The sequence below is a fragment of the Balaenoptera ricei genome, chromosome 15 (assembly GCF_028023285.1).
Source record: "Balaenoptera ricei isolate mBalRic1 chromosome 15, mBalRic1.hap2, whole genome shotgun sequence".
NCBI classification, from domain to species: domain Eukaryota; kingdom Metazoa; phylum Chordata; class Mammalia; order Artiodactyla; family Balaenopteridae; genus Balaenoptera; species Balaenoptera ricei.
In genome coordinates this window covers 80470036-80490352 of record NC_082653.1, presented here as the reverse complement: position 1 = coordinate 80490352, position 20317 = coordinate 80470036, and the positions used below count along the sequence as shown (strand labels likewise).

The window sequence follows — 20317 nt, the reverse complement described above, 5'->3', positions numbered from 1 at the left end:
TTTTTTCCTTATAATACAGCTGTACATTCTTAATACATCAATGCAGTAAATCTTAGGCATGAGTACACTATATGATGAGTCCTGAGTCCTTCTAGTGAATCTCTAAATGAAGAGATGGTCTTGGGGACCCTGATATGAATCCATTTACATTTAATGTAATCATCAGTATAACTGGGTTTAGGGCTACTATTTTATTTGGCTTCTGTTTGTCTTATCCTTTGTTTTATTTTGCTTTTGTCTTATGTTCCTCTGTTCCTACTTTCCTGCCTCCGTTTGGGTTAATAGCATATTTATTCTAGAATTTCTTTTTAATTTATCTATTAGCTCTTTTGCTATATCTCTTTACATTACCTTTTTAGTGGTTACTCTAAGGAACACAACATACATCCTTAACTTTTCAGGCTATTTACAGCTAATATTGTATCTTCTGATATACACTCTAAGAACTTTGCAACCATCTAGGTTCATTTCTTCTCATTCTTCATGCTATAATTATCATATATATTATACCTACATATGTAATAAACCTCACAATAAAATGTTTTAAATCTTTGTCATAACCAGTTATATATATTTTAAGTAAATTAAAAGAAAAAATATTGCCTTTAATATTTACCCACATATTTACTATTTCTGATGTTCTTCATTCCTTCCTAAAGATCCAGGTCTGTGGTCCAACGAAACAGAACTCATCAGCCTTCATATCTGAATAAGAGTTCCCATCTCACACCCACTAACTCAGCTAAGTTTTTGACAATGCTTTTGGGCTGGCACACAGGGTGGAGATCACTATGCCCATCTTACAGGTAGGAAAACTGAGACTCTGGAAGAGTTAGTGACTTGCCTGCTCAGCTGCTAAGTAGCAGAGCTGGAATCAGAATCTAGGTCTATCAACTCTCGATCCAGTGTCTTCCCATGTTTCTCAAAGATTGCAAAATAGTTAGAACTCCTCATGTTGTATAGACAGCTTCTCCTTTTGGGGTCATCATATTCCGGGAGACTCTGTCCATCAGGAGATCATTCCTTGTAAGGAGCCATTCTTGAGGGTCCTTGGTAGCAGAAACCAGGGAAAAGATGAGCAAAGTGGTCTTTCTCATGTGCCCTGTCTTCCTGCTGAGGTTATAAGCTTCCTGAGGATGGAGAGGGTTCACGGGCACAGTGGTTGGTGTTGAGACTCTTCCCATCTCCTCTCTCAGTGCCATCGTCTGTCTTGGTGCTCCCACCTCTCCCAGGAGCTCCTTTATTTTATTTTATTTTTTTATTTTTTATTTTTTTTGAATTTTATTTTTTTAATTTTTTATACAGCAGGTTCTTATTAATTATCTATTTTATACATATTAGTGTATATATGTCAATCCCAATCTCCCAGTTCATCCCACCACCACCCCACCCCCCGCCAATTTCCCCACTTGGTGTCCAGGAGCTCCTTTAGAACCCCATCTCCCCCAGACTCCCAAAACTTACTGGATAGCTAACTACCCAACTCACCAAGGACTTTCTCTGTAGCCTGAGCCACTGAGTCATTGAGTTGGAGCTGCTTCCCAGGGGTCTTGGGTGGATGAGACATCACCATCATTCCACCACTCATTTCTACCCAATGCTTTGCAATTTGCCAAGTGCTCTTGTAACGATCTCTCATTCAAGCCTCCTACTGCTTCCAGGAGGTAGGGCAAGCAAGAATATCCCAGAAGCATAAGATTCCCAATTATTCCAACCGACCCCATGAGATTTGGGGTCAAGTAAATGGGAAGAGTGTGTCTGACTCCAGACCCAGAACTTCAATATCCTTGGGCAGCCCAGGGAAAGAGCTGGGCCTGTGTGGCTCCAGCCTCATGTTTTTCTGTCTTAGGGAAGAAATCCAGCTGGGCTAGTCCTTCAAGAAGAATGCCCCTTTCACTTCTCCTTTTAGTGAGGTCCTCAGCCATGAGCTCTCATCGATCAGCAGAATCTGATCCTTCCTTAGCTTCCAAGCAGGAGCTATTTCTACAAGGAGAAGGATGGAACCTGGCCTCAGGCAAGACAGGAAAACCTGGTGGTTAGGGCTTCCTGTCCCCAAGCCCGGGGACTCCTTGCCTTCTTAGGGTGTGACCTCCTCAGCTGTGGCCCATCAGGACCTTTGTGCATGTGCTCAGAGGCCTTCCCTCCTCCTGCACCCACCCACTTTCGGTGAGCCTCTGGCTAGTAAATATATCCCAACCTCCCTCTCAGCACCACTATTTCCCCTCCTTGCATCTCCCAGAACTTAAGGACCATGAGCCCCCTAAGTCCTCATCCTGGGTCCCACCCAGTGGTACACCAAAGCCAGCGCATACCGACCTGGGACAGCATCTCTTCCCAACTCCACGTTCAGTGACACCAGGTTGAAAGCTTGCAATCAGCAACTTTAGGAGTATTTACATCATAGGAATCAGCAAACATTGCAAATCAGAGCTTTCTGCTCACAGCCAGTTGTTAAACATTTACCAGCACATCACTGGCCCCGCCTTACTTGTCTGTCAACCAAGACCTGCCAAGTTATTTGCTCATAATCACTGGTATTGGTATCAGCCACTTCCATGTGGAGTTCCTGAGTCCCCTTTCCCAGCAGGTCATCCTGGCCCCAGGGGGCAGAGCCAGCCAGGTGGTGGCAATGGAAGCCAGGCCAGCATGCCCTGAATTGACAAGGACAAGGAGATATGGGCAGAGCATGGATAGTTTCTGCTACAGACACACACATACACACACACTCACTCCTGGTTTACTTTAACACTTGTGGGTTTGTTTCAATGCATATTGGAAAAAATACAGCCAGTACACTAAATCTGTGATTTCATGGATATTTTTATTTTTTCGTTTTTGTTTTTTTGGGGGTTTTTGGCCATGCCACATGGCTTGCAGGATCTTAGTTCCCTGACCAGGGATGGAACCTGGGCTCCTAGCAGTGAGAGCACCAAGTCCTAACCACTGGACCACCAGGGAATCCCCTCATGGATATTTTTGGATGAAGTCAACTTCAATTAAGTGTATAATAGATTGGGTGGTGGGCAGAAGTGGTAAAAATTATGGAGATGATGGAATGAACAAAGTTTAGCTGTTGGTGATGGGGTCCTAGTGAAGAATTTTAGGCAGGGGAGCGAGCAGGGCTAGTTTGCATTTTAGGAAGAGCTTTCTTGCATTTATGTGCAGAACAGATTGGAGGGAGGCAAGTGCGGGCAGAGGAATGGGGTTGAGAAGGAACAGATGGGTCTGGGAGTTAAACAGGTACAATCAACAAAATTAGAGACATTATCAGATATGGGGAGGGGACAATGGTGACTTCCCTGGACATTAAGGAATAATATGTGAGTTGCTTTGGGGGCAGGACAATTGAGGTGCAGTGTGTTATCTCTGCCCCCAAACTCCCAACCTCACCTCCTCCCATCACCTTCTGGAACTCAAACGATCTGCCGCTCACCAGGCTTCCCATTGGCTTGGAATGTCCTTGACCCTTTGTCCTGTGGAGCTCCTGCTGCCTTCCTTTTTTTTTTTTTTAATAATTTTTATTGGAGTATAGTTGATTTACAATGTTGTGTTCATTTCTGCTGTACAGCAAAGTGAATCAGTTATAAATATACATATGTCCACTCTTTTTTTAGATTCTATTCCCATATAGGTCATTACAGAGTATTGAGTAGAGTTCCCTGTGCTATACAGTAGGTTCTTATTAGTTATCTATTTTATATATAGTAGTGTGTATATGCCAACCCAATCTCCCAGTTTATCCCTCCCCTCCCCTTTTCCCCTTGATAGCTATAAGTTTGTTTTCTACCTCTGTGAGTCTATTTCTGTTTTGTAAATAGGTTCCTTTGTACCATTTTTTTAGATTCCACATAGAAACGATATCATATGATATTTGTCTTTCTCTGTCTGACTTACTTCACTCAGTATGACAATCTCTAGGTCCATCCATGTCGTTGCAAATGGCATTATTTCATTCTTTTTTATGGCTGAGTAATATTCCATTGTATATATGTACCACCCCTTCTTTATCCACTCCTATGTCAATGGATATTTAGGTTGCTTCCATGTCCTGGCTATGGTAAATAGTGCTGCAATGAACATTGGGCTACATGTATCTTTTCAAATTATGGTTTTCTCCAGATATATGCCCAGGAGTAGGCTGCCTTCTTTTCTGAAGCTTCCCCATTTCCCACGCAGAACCGTATCTTCCTTTGCACTCCCAGATCCCTTTGTACCTTTGTGCCTGCAGGTGCTTGGCACTAGCAATGACTTCCCCTTGTTAGTATTTATTACAGGCCGGGCACCCTGCCAGGAACATTATGTACAGCACGTGGTTCACTCTTTTCTCATAATACCCCTGGGAAGCAAAGGGTTTCATCCCTACTTCACAGATTAAAAAACTGAGGCTGGGGCTTCCCTGGTGGCGCAGTGGTTGAGAATCTGCCTGCCAATGCAGGGGACACGGGTTCGAGCCCTGGTCTGGGAAGATCCCACATGCCGCGGAGCAACTAGGCCCGTGAGCCACAACTACTGAGCCTGCGCGTCTGGAGCCTGTGCTCCGCAACAAGAGAGGCCGCGATAGTGAGAGGACCGCGCACCGCAATGAAGAGTGGCCCCCGCTTGCCGCAACTAGAGAAAGCCTTTGCACAGAAACGAAGACCCAACACAGCTAAAAATAAATAAATAATAAAAATAATAAAAAAAAAAAAAAAAAAAAAAAAAAAACTGAGGCTGACAGAGCCAGTATCTGAACCCAGGCCTAATTGTCTCTAAAGCTCATGCCCTTAATCTCTCTGCTATGTATGCCTTATCATGCTATAGTGTAATTATTCATTTATGTATGTGTCTTTCCATTGGACTTAGAGTTCTAATGGCATCGAGTCCGAAATGGGTCCTTCCCTGGATCCCAGAACCCCAGAACTGAATGGGACTTCCTCATCTGAAGCTTGAATTTCCTACTTGGAGGTCTGCCAAGAGGTGCTTGCATGGTCCCTTTGTTGGGGATCTCACTATCATCCAAGGTGGGCAGATCTGTCTCTGAATGGCTCTGCCCACTACCAATGTCTTTCTTCTTTGAGCTTTATCTCTTGACCCCTGCTTCTGTTCCCCTGGGGCCTCCAACATCTAGGAGGTAGCAACGACACTGAGACACACAAGGGGATCTTCTAGTTCCCTTTGGTTTACAGCTGTCCCAGTTCACCAGGCAGAGAGGACCAGCTGCTTAGCAGTACCACTATCTGTGCTCCTGTTTTTAAGTTGAGCTCTGGCCTCCAATAATATAAGCATGGTGTATGGTAAAAACCATATATAGTGAATGCATAAATTCATGCTGCAAGTAAAACTTACATTATTTGAATTTTATTATTTGAATATTATTTATTATTATTATATTATTATTATTATTATTATTATATTATTTGAATATTATTATGAGATTTTTATATTGTTGATTTTTGAGTTAATTTCACACACTGAGCCGCTGACATAAACATACCTTTAGTTTTTATTACTTGGTCAAGAGTCTTTTTTACTAGTATGTTTATATACATCATCAATAAGCAGGTCTACAATTAAAGTTTTGATTCATTACATAATCATATTTTCTAACCCTGCTTCAGTCTGAAACAAGCATACTACATATTGGTGTTGTATGTCTGTTAAAAGACTCACTGCAATGTATTTTATTAAATTTTACTAAAGGTGAGGGTTGTTTTCTCCTCTCTTCTTTTGAGGAAATAAAAACCATTCTTGGGGAGAAATTAAAAAGTTAACATCACTAACTAGGAAACACTTCTTACTCCATCCTACATCCCTGTTAACACTCCATTCACCGGCCCTGAATACCATTACCGCGTGGTATTTTTATCTCCACCAGCCTTGGACATAGACCTTTATTTTTACGCATTTGCCTTGATGCTTGCTGATTGACACCTTCATCTCTATCAACTATTTATTTGCCTTTGAGATTACATCATATTCACTTTCTGAGTCTGTATTTTTTTTATAGCCCAATAAAATAAATGGGTTTCATGGGAAAAAAAAAAGTTGAGCTCTGGGAAGCCCTCCTCTCAAGAGACCAAAAGGCAAGTTGCTTCATAGCTGTCACCTGTCTCCCCCTTGCCCTGTGCAGGGCCACATCTCTTCCAGGCCTGGGCTTAGGGTGTTTGGGGAGAAGTCCACCCTGACAATGCGCTCGCACACTCCCCCGACAGGATGGCCTCTCACCCTGTGCACTCACCTGCCTGATGCCACGAAGCCAACTTCTCAAAAGTCCTCATGAACTTTGGGCTCCTGAGTTTCCAAGCCAAGCAGAAATGAAATGTATGGGAGGCTCCCCGCCCTGCCCGGGAGGCCCCTCCTCCCCTCCTACTCTCCCACACTTGATAAGAGAGGTGAAACATTTCTAGATTTGGTGCTGCGACTGACACTTTGTCACCTCCAGGTAAGTGGCTCTCAGGACCACCCCCTGTTCCTGTCCTCTGGGACTGCATGTGTGTTGGCTGGCGAGGGGGAAGGGTACCATGGGTAGCAGTGACACCCCCAGCCCGCTCTCCTGAATCCCCTGAGCTCCCCGCCCCAGCGCCCGTCCATCCTCCTGGCTCCTTCCTGCATCTCCCTCACTTTAAACCCCAGACACTCTGTCTGTCTTCAGCCACCTTCATTTAAGAGGCTGGGGCAGGAATCCAGGAGGGAGCTGATGGAGCCTGGACAGAGGTGATGGCAGTTAGGGTCGACAGGAAGGGATGGGTTTGAGAGGTACTGAGGAAGGGGACTCAGTGTTGGACTCAGCACCTCGCAACACAGCGGCCCGCCTTGCACCGTGGTTCTTCACTGGAAGATGTAGGACCAGCCCTGCTGCATCTTGGTTTTGGGGCCTGAGTAAGTCATTTCACCTCTCTGGGCCTCAGTTTCCTCACCTATGAAATAGGAATAATAAGAGGATCAGGTAAGAGCTCAGAAGAGCCAAGTGGGGCTTTAAGGGAAAAGCTAGAGGGATGCTGGTCTGGTCTGGTGGTGATTCGTCAGGTCGTAGAAGGCAGGCCTGGAATGGAGTCCTTCACTGAGGCTCAAGAACCCCCATCACCCTGGGAGGTGAGCTTTCACACCCCTTTCTTCCAGCAAATTGTCTGAGGTTCAGAGAAGTTAAACATCTGGCCTGGGGCCCCCAGCAGGGGCAGGGCTGGAACCCAGGATGGGCTGCCTCTAGGGCTGTACTCTTGGTGCTACTCTGTCACGGTCTCGGGCTGGGCTGGGTGGGGGCATTGGGGTCTGTGCACTCTCTGTGGGCCTCCACTTGCCGTCTGCAAAGTGTCAGGAGAGGTGAGACTCCCTAAGAGCCTTCCTGCTCGAATAGTCTGTTGGATGTCCAGACTACTCGCTACCACCCTACCTGCCACATACTAGAAGGCTCTCCTAGAACCCCCAGTACTCTGAACCCGACCGCCCCACATGGTTTTCACTCAGACCTGCTTCTGCTGGTGAATTCTCCTCCAGGAACGGCCCCACACACACACACACGCAGCCCGGTCTGAAACCTGAGTGTTACCCTAGTCACCTCCTTCTCCCTCCTCAACCAACATGACAGCAAACCCTGACGAGTTGACTTTGCGAATAATTTTCACATCTTTCCCCTTCTTTCCACTCTCACTGGCTCCTCGTATCCCTCCTGGATCCCAGCAACGCCTCCACAACTATCTCTCCACTCTGATTTACCAAAACCAGAGTGATTTCTGCGAAACTCCATACCTACCCAAGTCACCCCCTCCTCCTTGACCTCATACCTGTGGCCTCCAGGGCCTGGAACACCTCTCTCTCTAGCACGTCTCCACTCCTCCCCACCCCCGCCCAGTCCCCTTGGTCAGCCTTACTCAGCCCTGGAGGCACTTCTCCCAGGAAGTCTTCTCTGACCTCTTCTGCTCTAAAGTGTGGTCCTCTGCCCCTCCATTCGGGCACCTACCACTTGTACCATAATTGCCTTTGTCTCTCACGGGTTAGTGTGAGTTCCCCAAGGGCATCAGCTGTGTATAGTTCCCCCCTGGGATGCCGGGATGAGCCGGGCACCTGGCATACAGCAGTGTTCAATGAGTGGATGGATGGGTGGGTGGATGGCTACACGGATGACTAGTTTGGTTAAGTTTTATTAGTGGGTTTACGTGAGGGATTTGTTATCCCTACCAAGAAACACCTTTGCATTTTAACAAAGGGCGAGTTATTTAAGAGGGCAATTGTCAATTATCTGTATCAGACCAGCAGGGCCAGGAGACAGATTTTTTTTAACCTCTTGAAACACATCCACTTCATCTACCCCAGGAAGGATCTTGAAACAGCTGTCACCCAGACCCCAGATCCCAAGAAAAGGGCAAGACCAATATTGTTGGTCCTATCTTCCAAGTCATTTCCCTTCTTCCTTAAAGCCCATTCAAGAGCCAGCAGAGGGATTTCCCTGGTGGCCCAGCAGTTGAGGCTTCGCGCTTCCACCGCAGGGGGCATGGGTTCCATCCCTGGGGGAAGACTAAGACCCTGCATGCCATGTGGCGTGGCCCTGAAAAGAAAAAGAGCCAGCAGAGCCAAACTGCCTTGATATTCAATTTTAGGGGCCCAAGAAAGACCTCAATGACCCCATATATTTGCTCCTCTGCTGTCTAATGCCTGAAATGGGCTTAATTCCTCTAGTTTAAGGCTCTGATTGCTGTTAGGTGGTGAAGACTTGCAGGGGCACCATGCTTTGAAGTTTACTAAAAGCTCTCATATCCATAACTTCCTTGGAGTCTCATGATCCTGTCACCCACACCCCCTGCCCATTACATAGATGAGGAAATTGAAGCTTGGGAGAAGGGAGTGACTTGCTCAAGTTTATACAGCTAGTTTTTAGCGGTCTGGGTATAGAACATTCCAGTATACCATAGCTGATTCTCTCCTTGATCCCCAATCCAGTTCCAAACCTTCCTAGGAAGACTCATATGGTTTTTAAGAAATTTGTCCCCCAGGTTTCTTCACTATTGAGTCACTGATTTTTTCTTTGTGATTAACATGTGATTTGTGGGGAGATACTTTGAGACTATGTAAATATCCCATCTCTCGTCACCCATTTACCCACTAATTTTAGCATCCATGGATGATTTTCTAACTCCATCATTTCTTCTATATTTATTAGTTGGCATCCTACTGTAGTGTAAAGCTTTCTCTTCTCTCCCTAGTTTGCTAGGGCTGCCATAACGAAACACCATGAACTGAGGGGCTTAAACAACAGAAATTTATTTGCTCCCAGTCAATTCTGGACACTAAAAGTCTGGGATCAAGGTGTCAGCAGGGTTGGTTCTTCCTTGAGGGCTCTGAGGGAAGGATCTCTTCTGGGCCTCTCTCTTTGGTTTGTAAATGACCATCTTCTCCCTGTATCTTCACATCATATTCCCTCTGTGTGTCTACCTCTGTGTCCAATTTTCCTTTTTTTGTAAGGACACCAGTTATACAGGATTAGGGCCCACCTTAATGGCCTCATTTTAACTTGATTATCTCTGTGAAGACCCTATCTTCAAATAAGGTCACATTCTGAGGTACTGGGGGTTAGGACCCCAACATTCATTTTTGTGGGGAGACAAAATTCAACCTCAAACTTACTTTGTTTGTTCATTGATTGATTGATTCTTATTTTATTCAATACATCACTATCAACTATTACTGGTCCAACTGTCTCAGATTTGGCCAGTGTGAGCTCCTGAGAGCTGGCTCCTATGTCCTCTTGACATATCCCCATGATTCTTTGAGCAACTTCTTACTTTCTGGCACCAAAAAGATATTCCAGGTTCTACTTTCTTTGACCCAGGACCAGAATCATTTATTTCTCCAAGGAGAAATATCTTTGCAGGTATGCTCATCTCTATTGGTGTATCAGTGTTTCTAAAAGATGATATATACACGGATACCTCTGCTTTCAATTCAGCGTCCTTGGGTTCACGCGCTCCTTCCCCCTTTGCATATTTTCAATGCCCCTCTCCAAGAAGCAGAAACCTGGCTTCAATGGTCCTCATTTGCAGAGGCCTAGAATACAAGAAGCCTCTTATTTTAAGCTGTTATCAGTCACTTAGGTGTAGAGAGAATGTGTGCCTTTTATTGCCTGTCTCTAGAGTAGGTTTTGATATAAGAACGGACGGAGGGAGTAAGGAGGCACTGGGGTCTGAGGACGGTCACAGGAGGAAAAAGAGAGAGAGAGAAGGGGGCCCTCAAGCCTCAACTCTCTAAGGACTTGGCCATGGGACCCACTGAAGGAAGTTTCCTTGTCTGCCTGCTTGCCAGGAAGTGTGACCAAGGTAAGGGAGGACCGGGGGAAAACCCACTGCTCCCTGCCTGCCTGCGCCCTCTCGGTTTCCAGTCTAATATATCAGACTGTTTGATGAAAGTCAGGCCACATGAAGGAGGCAGACGAGGTCTCTGAAACTGGGCGCAGCTTTAATAAAGCCATTAATAAAGGCCCCACCATCTGAACAAACATTTTGAATGTTTCCACAGCATCTTCTCTTTCTTTCTTTTTTTGTCTAATTTTTAATTGAGATAAAATCCACATCACATAAACTTCATCATTTTAACCCCTTTAAAGTGTACCTGTGAGTGGTATACTCACAATTTGTACAACGCTCACTGCTATCGAATTCTAGAATATTTTCATCACCCCCAAAAGAAACCCTGTATCTCCCTACTTTCTACTCCTCCCAGGCCCCTGGCAACCAGTAATCTACTTTAAGTCTCCATGGATTTGTCTATTCTGAACATTTCTTATGAATGGAGTCTATTCTGAACATTTCTTACGAATGGAATCATACAGTGTCTGGCCTGTTGTGTCTGTCATTTAACATAATGCATATATCGGTACTTCATTCCTTTTTATGGTTGAATAAAATTCCACTGTATATTGCGTTGTACCTTCGTTTATCCATTTATCAATTGATGGACATTAGGTTGTTTCCACTTTTTGGCTACTATGAATAATGCTGCTATGAACCTTCATGTGCAAGTTTCTGTGTAAATATTTTCAGTTTTCTAGGGTATATACTTTAGAGTGAAATTATTGGGTCATATTGTAACTCTATGTGTAACTTTTTGAGGAACTGCCAAACCTTTCCATAGTGGTTATACCATCTTATATTCCCATGAATAATATATGAGAGTTCCCATTTCCTTGCCAACACTTTTTATTTTCTGTTGTTTTTTTTTTTTTTTTTCATAGTCATCCTTGTGGGTGTGAAGTGATATCTCATTGTGGTTTTGATTTGCTTTTCCCTATTGACTAAGCAATCCACAGTTGAGCATCTTTTCATGTGCTTATGGGCCACTTGTATATCTTCTTCAGAGAAATGTCTAGTTAAATTCTTTGCTTATTTTTAAATTGGATTATTTGTCTTTGTATTGTGGACTTGTTTATATATTCTGGATACTAGAATTATCAGGTGATTTCCAAAGATTTTCTCCCATTATGTGGGTTTGCTTTTCACTTTCTTGATAGTGTGCTTTGATTCACAAAAGTTTTTAATTTTAAAGAAGTCCAACTTATCTATTTTTCCTTTGCTTGCTTGTGCTTTTGATATCACATCAAAGAAACTGTTACTTAATCCAAGGTCATGAAGATTTACACCTGTTTTCTTCTAAGAGTTTTATAGTTTTATCTCTCATTTAGATTTTTGCTCCATATTGAATTAATTTTTGTATGTGGTATGAAGTAGGGTTTCACTTTATTTATCTGCATGTGGATATCCGGTTGTCCCAGCACCAACTGTTGAAAAGACTGTTCTTTCCCATCGAATGGACTTGGCACCCTTGTCAAAAATCAACTGACTATAAATGTAAGGGTTTCTTTCCGGACTCTCAGCTCTGTTCTGTTGATCTGTATGTCTATTCTCATGCCAGTATCAAACTGCCTGATTACTTTAGCGTGCAGTAAGTTTTGAAATCCGGAAGTGTTAGTCCTCCAACTTTGTCTTTCTTTTTCTAGATTGTTTTGGCTGTTCTGAGCTCCTTGCATTTCCACATGAATTTTAGGATCATCTTGTCCATTTTCCTCCTCTTTCTTAGCCTTTTTCTGCCTCACTTTCCCCATATTTCTAACACCCTTGTTTTCAGGTTTCAGCTGCATACAAGGTGCAGTCAGGAACTGTGACCAGGAACAAGTTACTTCACCTCCGTGCAACAAAATGCATAATATCTAGTCCACAGGGTCATTATTGTAAAGATTAGATTAGATGCCATGATATATTAAAGGTCACGGAAGAGCCTGTGGATTGCTTAGTCAGTTCACCAGCTTGTAAACGAGTTGTAACAAAACAACAAAACAAGAAGGACCACTTTTTGTTTGCTGAAATATAGTAACAGGTATACACTTTACTGAACTACCTCTTTAATAAATAAGCCAATATTTTTTTTTCCTTTTTTTAAAAAAAATTATTTATTTATTTATTTTTGGCTGAGTTGGGTCTTTGTTGCTGTGTGGACTCTCTCTAGTTGTGGCGAATGGGGGCTACTCTTCGTTGCGGTGCGCGGGCTTCTCTCGCCGTGGCTTCTCTTGTTGCGGAGCACGGGCTCTAGGCGCGCGGGCTTCAGTAGTTGCGGTGCATGGGCCCAGTAGTTGTGGCTTGCGGGCTCTAGAGCACAGGCTCAGTAGTTGTGGCACACGGCCTTTGTTGCTCCGCGGCATGTGGGATCTTCCCGGACCAGGGCTCGAACCCTTGTTCCCTGCATTGGCAGGCGGATTCTTAACCACTGTGCCACCAGGGAAGTCCCTAAGCCAATATTTTTGTAAAATTTTTAATGCTTCCAGGTCAATGAAGAGTTTATAAAAGGCTACTTACAAAAGGCATTTTATATGTCATCTCCTGACAGATTATAGGATACAATTATCACCATTTTGTACATTACATATTAGCTCCCAACATAAGAATGGCCTTTTCATGAAGGAATGGGCTTTTTGAGTTGTGTTCACTCCTGGATCCCTTGTCTCTGTCATTTAGTAGATACTCAATGAATACTTTTTGGGAAAAAAAGGAAAAACAATGACCATCTTTTTGTGGGCACTTGACCTATCCAGATGGGGAGCCAAACACTTGACATGAATCATCTCATTGAATCCTCATAATAACCCATGAGGCAGATATTGTCATTATGTCCCATTTTACATATGGGGTGTGGACACTAAGCCATGGAGGAGTCAAGTAACATTGGTCCCACAGCTGAGCTAAGATTTCAATCCTGCAGGTGACTCTCAAATCCTCTGAGCCATGGCTACCGGCCAGTCTCCTCTGGTTTAGGGAGGGGCTTAAAAAGGTGGGTTCTGGGCTGACTTCCATGACGTGGGTCTTAGGGAACGTGCAGGTGCTTCTTACCCACAACCCGGAATGCACCAGGGGGCACCCCAGATTCTGCATCGCCCTCTCCTCCAGGTTCTTCAGGTAGATCTAATATATGAAGCAGAGTCAAATTAAGCTCTCTGGACCCCTGCTCCAACCCCTGACTGTCCCTCCGCTGGGCAGCTACATAACCTCCAGTCAGCCTCCCTGCCCCCAGCCCCTTCCTACCATACCTGTCACGTCATGAGACCACAGATCTGACCTTGTTAACCCGACACCTCAAACCAGGCGGCCGCACTGCGCACAGGATCAAGGCTGAGCTCTACTGGTGAGAGGCACCACACGAACCTTGAACTCAGAACTCAGTTCAAACGCCAGCTCTCCCCTTTCCTGACCTCTGAGCCTCAGTTCCCTTGCGTAGAAAGTGGGGAAAATTAACGGAGGACAAGGGCTCCAAAGTACTTAGCAACTTCACAGGCAAACCAGGCTCTGCTCCATTGGCCATCCCTCCTGCCCCATCCACCCCACCCTAAGGTCGCAACCCTTGTCTGTGGTCTACTTTTGCACCATTTAGGGCCATCAAGGCCCATTCTCCCTTGTTGGGACATGTCTTCAGGTATGGAAGGCATTTCTTGTCCAAGCTAACAGCTCACTTCTTCCAATTGTTTCTTATTAGGATGTGTCTTGGAAGCCCCTTGTCCCCTTGGCTACTGTCCATTGATTGGTCCAGCTTCCCACAGCTTTGAGTTCTGTGCTACATCACTGCTCACGGTGGGGACCTTGGCCATCCCCTCAGACGGGACCTTGGCCAGTCTTCCCAGACTTCAGATATTCTTGGATATCTGATCAGATATATTGTCACTGTTTTTGTCTTATGTGCATACCATTTGTTCTGTGATTTGCTTTATTTAATTTTTTTGTCAACTCGTATTTTTTCTATCACTATTATAAATATAAAACCCCTCATCACAGAGGGAGGCCATAACAAGGCATATTTAAATTAAAATGAAAAATGCCCATTCTGGTATCACCCATGGTGGTGTGACTGCCACATTTGGAGAAACGCAGATCTGGCCAACACCCCCTTTCTCAGACGGACAAAGCACGACTGGGAGAGGGGCAGGGTCTGAGCTGGAGCTGAGGGGTTCTGGGTGTTTCACAGCACCCCCTTTCTTCTCCGCTCTCCTCTCCCCCTCCATTCCCCAAGTCTTTGCCTGCATCTGCTGTCTTGCCCTCCTGCCCCTCATTCTCTTTCTCCTCCTCCTCCCCTTCCCCTCCCCTCTCCCCCTCTCCCTCTCCCTCCATCTCCTTCTCCTCCTCCTTCTCTATCTAAATGTTAGCTCTCTTACCATAGGATCCTGCAATCCCGCTCCTGTTCATATATCTGGAGAAAAACATGGTCCGAAAGGATACATGCACCCCAATGTTCATTGCAGCACAGTTTACAATAGCTATCCCTTTCTATTCTTTCCTGGAACCTCCTACTTCTCCCACTCTTACTTTGAATAACTGCTCGGGCTGTTGGAATCCCCCCTTCCAGCGGGAACGTGCAGTTCCCATTTTGGGAGTCGGCATAAGTAGCTCTGTGGTGGTGTCTACTCACCTTTTGTAGATTTCAGTTTTTCCTTTTGTAAAATGGGTTGGTAGTCCCTGCCTTACTTTCCTGTACAGAGCAGCGAGACTGGGTGTTTTTTTAAAAAGCATCTTGGCGGGGGGGTGGGTGGGGCTTCCCTGGTGGCGCAGTGGTTAAGAATCCGCCTGCCAATGCAGGGGACACGGGTTCGAGCCCTGGTCCGGGAAGATCCCACATGCCGCGGAGCAACTAAGCCCGTGCGCCACAACTACTGAGCCTGCGCTCTAGAGCCTGTGCTCCGCAACATGAGAAGCCACCCCAACGAGAAGCATGCGCACCGCAACAAAGAGTAGCCCCCGCTCACCGCAACTAGAGAAAGCCCATGCGCAGCAACGAAGATACAACGGAGCCAAAAATAAATAAATAAAAGAAATAAACTTAAAAAGAAATGTCTTTTAAAAAAAAAAAGCGTCTTGGGAAAGCACCTAAATAGCGTTACTAATTGGGGCGAGGCACCCCACCCCAAACTGTCCCGCCCGATGACCTTCTGCCATCCCAATGAATTGCAACATATGGTCAATGCGAAACATATGGTCAGTGCGTGAAGGCTTCCCACCCTGCTCAGCCCAGTCCTCACCCTTCTCCTGCGTGCTGCCTCTGTCTCTTCCATCTCCAGCCACCCTTCCCAGCGCCCCCTGTTATAAAACCCAGACAGAGAGCAGGCTATCCCCTCTGAATTGTTGAGGAGCAAAGATTGGAAGCGGCTTCCTAAAATGGACTCAGGGAGAAACCCTTGCATATGTAAAGGGCTCTCATTGAATGCTCCCCATCCTCTGCCAGGTGCGGGTGGTTCCTGCTGGCTGGGGAGGGGAATGTGCAAAACTAGTGAGGAGCTGAGTGGGGTCCTCAGTGTATTTCACTCCATAAATAAGGACTGTGAGATCAGGCACTGCTGGCCTCCCCAGCTTCAGTCTTGTCCCCATCAGAGGACGTGCTACATGGCTCCCCTATGTACACACTGACCCCAGTCATGCTGGGCAGAGACCACATGGGAGTCCCTGATCCAGAGGAGAGTGACTCGGAGTCGGTCCGTTATATATTCATACTACAAACACTGGCCATGGGACAGGTGATCTGCACGGGACTTGGTGGGCGTGGAAATGAGACACTGATCTCAAGGTGTTCGTGGTCAAGCGGGAGATGTAGACTCACAGCTGGCCATCATCAGCCAGGTGATGTGGGCCACTGTGCTGCCACACAGATGTGCTCCTGGGAGGCCACAGCAGGGAGACTGGAGAAAAGCAAGTATTTCCATGAGAGGTGAAATGGAGAGGACGTGAAGGGTTTGGGAATGGAAGCAGCAGTGACAAGAGTCTCTAAACATGGGGTCCCAGGCTGGGAGGCTGGAATGGGGGCGGGGTGGGGTGGGTGTCATGTCCCACTCTGTCTGACAACTGAGCCGAGTATTATGGCTTATTGATTCTGCACACTTGATCTCACATCTGCCTCCGCACTAGAAGCCTGGCACATGGCACAGGCCCAATAAGAGTTGGTGAATGAATGAATGAATGAATGAATGAAAGGAGAGAGGATAACTTTACTCATTTTCAGATGAAGAAACTGAGGCTCAGGGGAGTGAATGACTTACCCAGGGTCCCACAGGAAATAAGCAGCAGAGCCAGGATCTCCATCAGCCTTCTGACTATGCATCTAATGCGTTTGCACTTTGCCCTGGCAGGGCAATGCCCTCCTCCCCCAGCCCTTTCTTAGAGTACAAGATAACCCCTGACTCAGCTAGCAACAACTTCCTTTTCGCAGATCTCAGAGGCTTCTAAGACTTTGAAGGAGGGGAGGGGAAGGCTCCTCCGGGAGGCTATATAAGCACATGTTTCCTCCTAGCTGCCCTGGTAAAGGGCAGAGGGTAGTTTGAGTGCTGAGTCTGAGTGCTCCGCAGGGAACCACGCCCCTTGTCCCAGCCCCGCTCCTCCTGCCCCCAGCTTTGAGCTCTGAGCTGCCTCCTCTGCTCTCCAGGACATGGCAGGCCCCATGACCATGGCAACCAGCCTTCTGCTCATGGCCCTGTGCACCTACTGCATTGTCCCTGCAGGTAAGATCTCTGACCCCACCTTGGGTCTCTCACGCAGGACAGCCGTCCCAAGGGCACGGCTGGAATGGCACAGCAGAGGATGGAGGCCCGAGCAGCCTGGGTCTGGAGGGGACTGCTGAGAAGGGGGCAGCCCAGTGGCTGGACGGGAGGTGTTTAGTGCAGGGGACGGGCTCCACGTTGAAGCCCAGAGTCTAGAGCAGGCTGGCAAAGAACTTGGCTCTTCTCTCTCCTGTCTTTTAGGCTCCATGATCATCCCCTCTTCCTGCTGCATATCCTTCATTTCCAAGAAGATTCCTGAGAGACGAGTGATAAACTACCAGCTGTCCAACAGTAGTGTCTGCCCCAAGGCAGGAGTGATGTAAGTAACTACTACTTCTCGGCCACCTGGCAGGAGTGGGGCAGGGAGACATGAGCCTTCAGGATCACTGAGGGCCCTGCTCTGTGATCCTGGGGAGGTCACCTCGCCTCTCTGAGCCTCAGCTTCCTCATCCATAAGATTAGGAAGAGGATTCAGAGTCAATAATCATGTAGTGAGCACCAAATATATACGAGGCACCATTGGGGGCATATAACATTCCCTTATCGAACCCTCTCAGCCATTCTATGAGCTAGGATTGATTATCCTCATTTTACAGGAGGCAATTAAGGCTCAGAAAGGGGACCTATTCAAGGTCACTTAGGACTCCAAATAACTTCAGAGTTACAAGACAGCAAATGTGAGCTCACTGTGTAAACAGTGGCATGCCATAGAAATGTGATCTTTTCTTAACCCAGAAGGTAGTATTTATAATGCATAATCATTTACTTGTAGTGAATTGTTTAAAGTTGTTAACACTTGTTTAAATTTTTTTACACTATAGCATTTATGCAATGGTTTACAGAATTCATGGAATTATTTTTATCAGTATGGAAATTAATTAAAACTTTGAATCTTAATTTTCTCTGCATCTTTGAGAAAAAAAATTAATTATTAACCATAATTTTCCCCACTGGCTCCAGACCCAGCTCCACAGCCTGGCATCCACCGCTCAGAGCTGGCCTGGAAAAGGGCATCCCACTGCCCCCTCCCAGCTCTGGCATCCTTATCGGCCACGCTTCCTTGCACACTGTGTGAACTGGAGGCCTTTTTTCTTCGGGGTTTTCAATGCATCTTCTCTCATCCCCGTGGGTAGACATTATGTCTCTCTCTTCAGACCCAGTGTTATCTAAAGGCAGGGCTGGGCCTCCCCCATATGACAAGGAGGTGACTGAACATGAACATGAGGTTATTGAAACAAAAGGATGCAGACGCACAGAGAGGAGACATCGTGTCAGGAACCTGCCAGGAGGCTGGGACAGCAGCGTGTCCTCTGGGCTTCCACACGACCTCCTCAGAAAGTGAAGGGATCCAAACCCCCTGCCAGACCTCACGTGTGCCCTGTCACTCTTCCCACAGCTTCACCACCAGGAAGGGCCAGAGGTTCTGAGGCAACCCCAATTTGCCGTGGGTCCAGAGGTACATGAAGAATTTGGATGCCAAGCAGACGAAAGCCTCCACTAGGACCAGAGTGATGGGTGCCAAGGTCACTGTCCAGAGGCACCCTGCCAACAGCACCTTCATCTAACCCCTGCCCGGCCCTCAGCCCTGAGCTTGGGCCTGGGTCTCGCCTCCTAACAGGCTGCTTGGGGCCTGGTGAGCCAGCGGTGGTAGGCAAAGGGTTAATGGTCCTGTTTCTTAGCATCATTCTCAGGGGATGTGTCTAGTCTATTAAAAAACCCAAGGCAGGGGAGGCCTGCTCCTGGGGGCTGAATGAGGAATCCAAGCATCCCGGGCCTCTTGCCTTTCTTGAGCTGGGGGAGAAGGTCCCAGAAGGAGGGCAATGGCGGCCCTTTGTCCTCATCCTGAGCTGGAGCTGGCACTTCTCTGACTTCCGGGTTTCATCAGAGCCCAAGTGCATGAGTCCTATCCTGCAGACAGACTCTGCTTGTACCTTAGCCTGCAGCCGTCTTCTATGGGCCCTCTGGTCTTGCGGTGGGGCCTACGGGCTGTCTGTCTGTCTGGGGATGGGTGACCTCTCAACACCCATAGCTCTCCATTACAGTGGGGATGCTCCAGGCCTGTCCCACTTGCAGCCTCGCAGGTGAATAAAAGCCCAACAAAAGCATAGGGCTCTTTGCTGCGTTCACTGCCAGATCCTGGCCCTCCTTGCACACCTCTCGTGGGATACGACTAATAAAGTTTTTCAGGAACTCATTAGTTTTTGTAATGAAATGGACCTGGAGGACCTGGATGAGGGGCCAGCCTGGGGAGTTGAATTCCTTTGTGAAGATATGGGTTTAAGCAGACGTTTTGCTTCATGGCACAGCGTGTTCCATGCTACTTTGGGGACAAAGACCCTCTCTGCCTTTAAGACTGGTCTTTCCCCACATTTTGGTGAGGGGAGGATGGGGTGGGAGCTGAGGGGTGAGAGGATCCCAGCTTTTTTTTTTTCTTCTATACTATGTGATGTGTATGTCGAGTGTAGATGGACACACTTGCTGTTCTCAAATAACAATCTAAGTAAAATGTGACTTCTCCTTCGAAGGTGGTTGTGTCTTGCCTGTTCTCATCTCCCTTGGGCGGCAGGGTTGGGGTGTCAACAGTGGACTGCGTGCCCCAGAAATCACCCTGAGTTGCCCATCCGAGGCTGGGAGGGAATGAAGACAGCCTGAGCACAGGGTATCCCAGGAGTGGTCTTGGCCTGCCCTTGGGAGTCCTGTTATGAACCCTGAAAAACATACATGCATAGCTGGATTCAATTAAATTTGTAAAAAAATTTGAACAGAACACATTATTGCACAAGGAGCTGTTTAGGCATCAAAAGACTACTAAATTATAAAAGGTGGTTGGTCTCTGGCTTCAAAGGATTAGTGAGAAAAATAACACCTCCACACTCACAAATCAAAAGCAGTGTGGGTTTGGGCTTCCCTTGTGGCGCAGTGGTTGAGAATCTGCCTGCCAATGCAGGGGACACGGGTTCGAGCCCTGGTCTGGGAAGATCCCACATGCCGCGGAGCGGCTGGGCCCGTGAGCCACAACTACTGAGCCTGCGCGTCTGGAGCCTGTGCTCCGCAACAAGAGAGGCCACGATAGTGAGAGGCCCGCACACCGCGATGAAGAGTGGTCCCCGCTTGCCGCAACTAGAGAAAGCCCTCGCACAGAAACGAAGGCCCAACACAGCCATAAATAAATAAATAAATAAATAAATAAATAAATAAATAAATAAATAAAAGCAGTGTGGGTTTAATACCAATCCTGATTGATAAGCTGCATGACCTTGAAATATGTTACTTAACCTCTCTGAGCCT

General features: G+C 46.5%; 1 protein-coding gene across 1 annotated transcript; it reads left to right on the top strand.

Annotated features, from left to right (window-relative positions):
• Positions 1–16738: 16738 nt before the first annotated feature.
• On the top strand, positions 16739–19535 carry CCL24 (C-C motif chemokine ligand 24). Its single transcript, XM_059897213.1, is given in 3 exon segments — positions 16739–16990; positions 17231–17348; positions 18426–19535. Coding segments are annotated over 3 exon segments (360 nt in total). The 5' UTR covers positions 16739–16917; the 3' UTR covers positions 18595–19535.
• Positions 19536–20317: the final 782 nt, after the last annotated feature.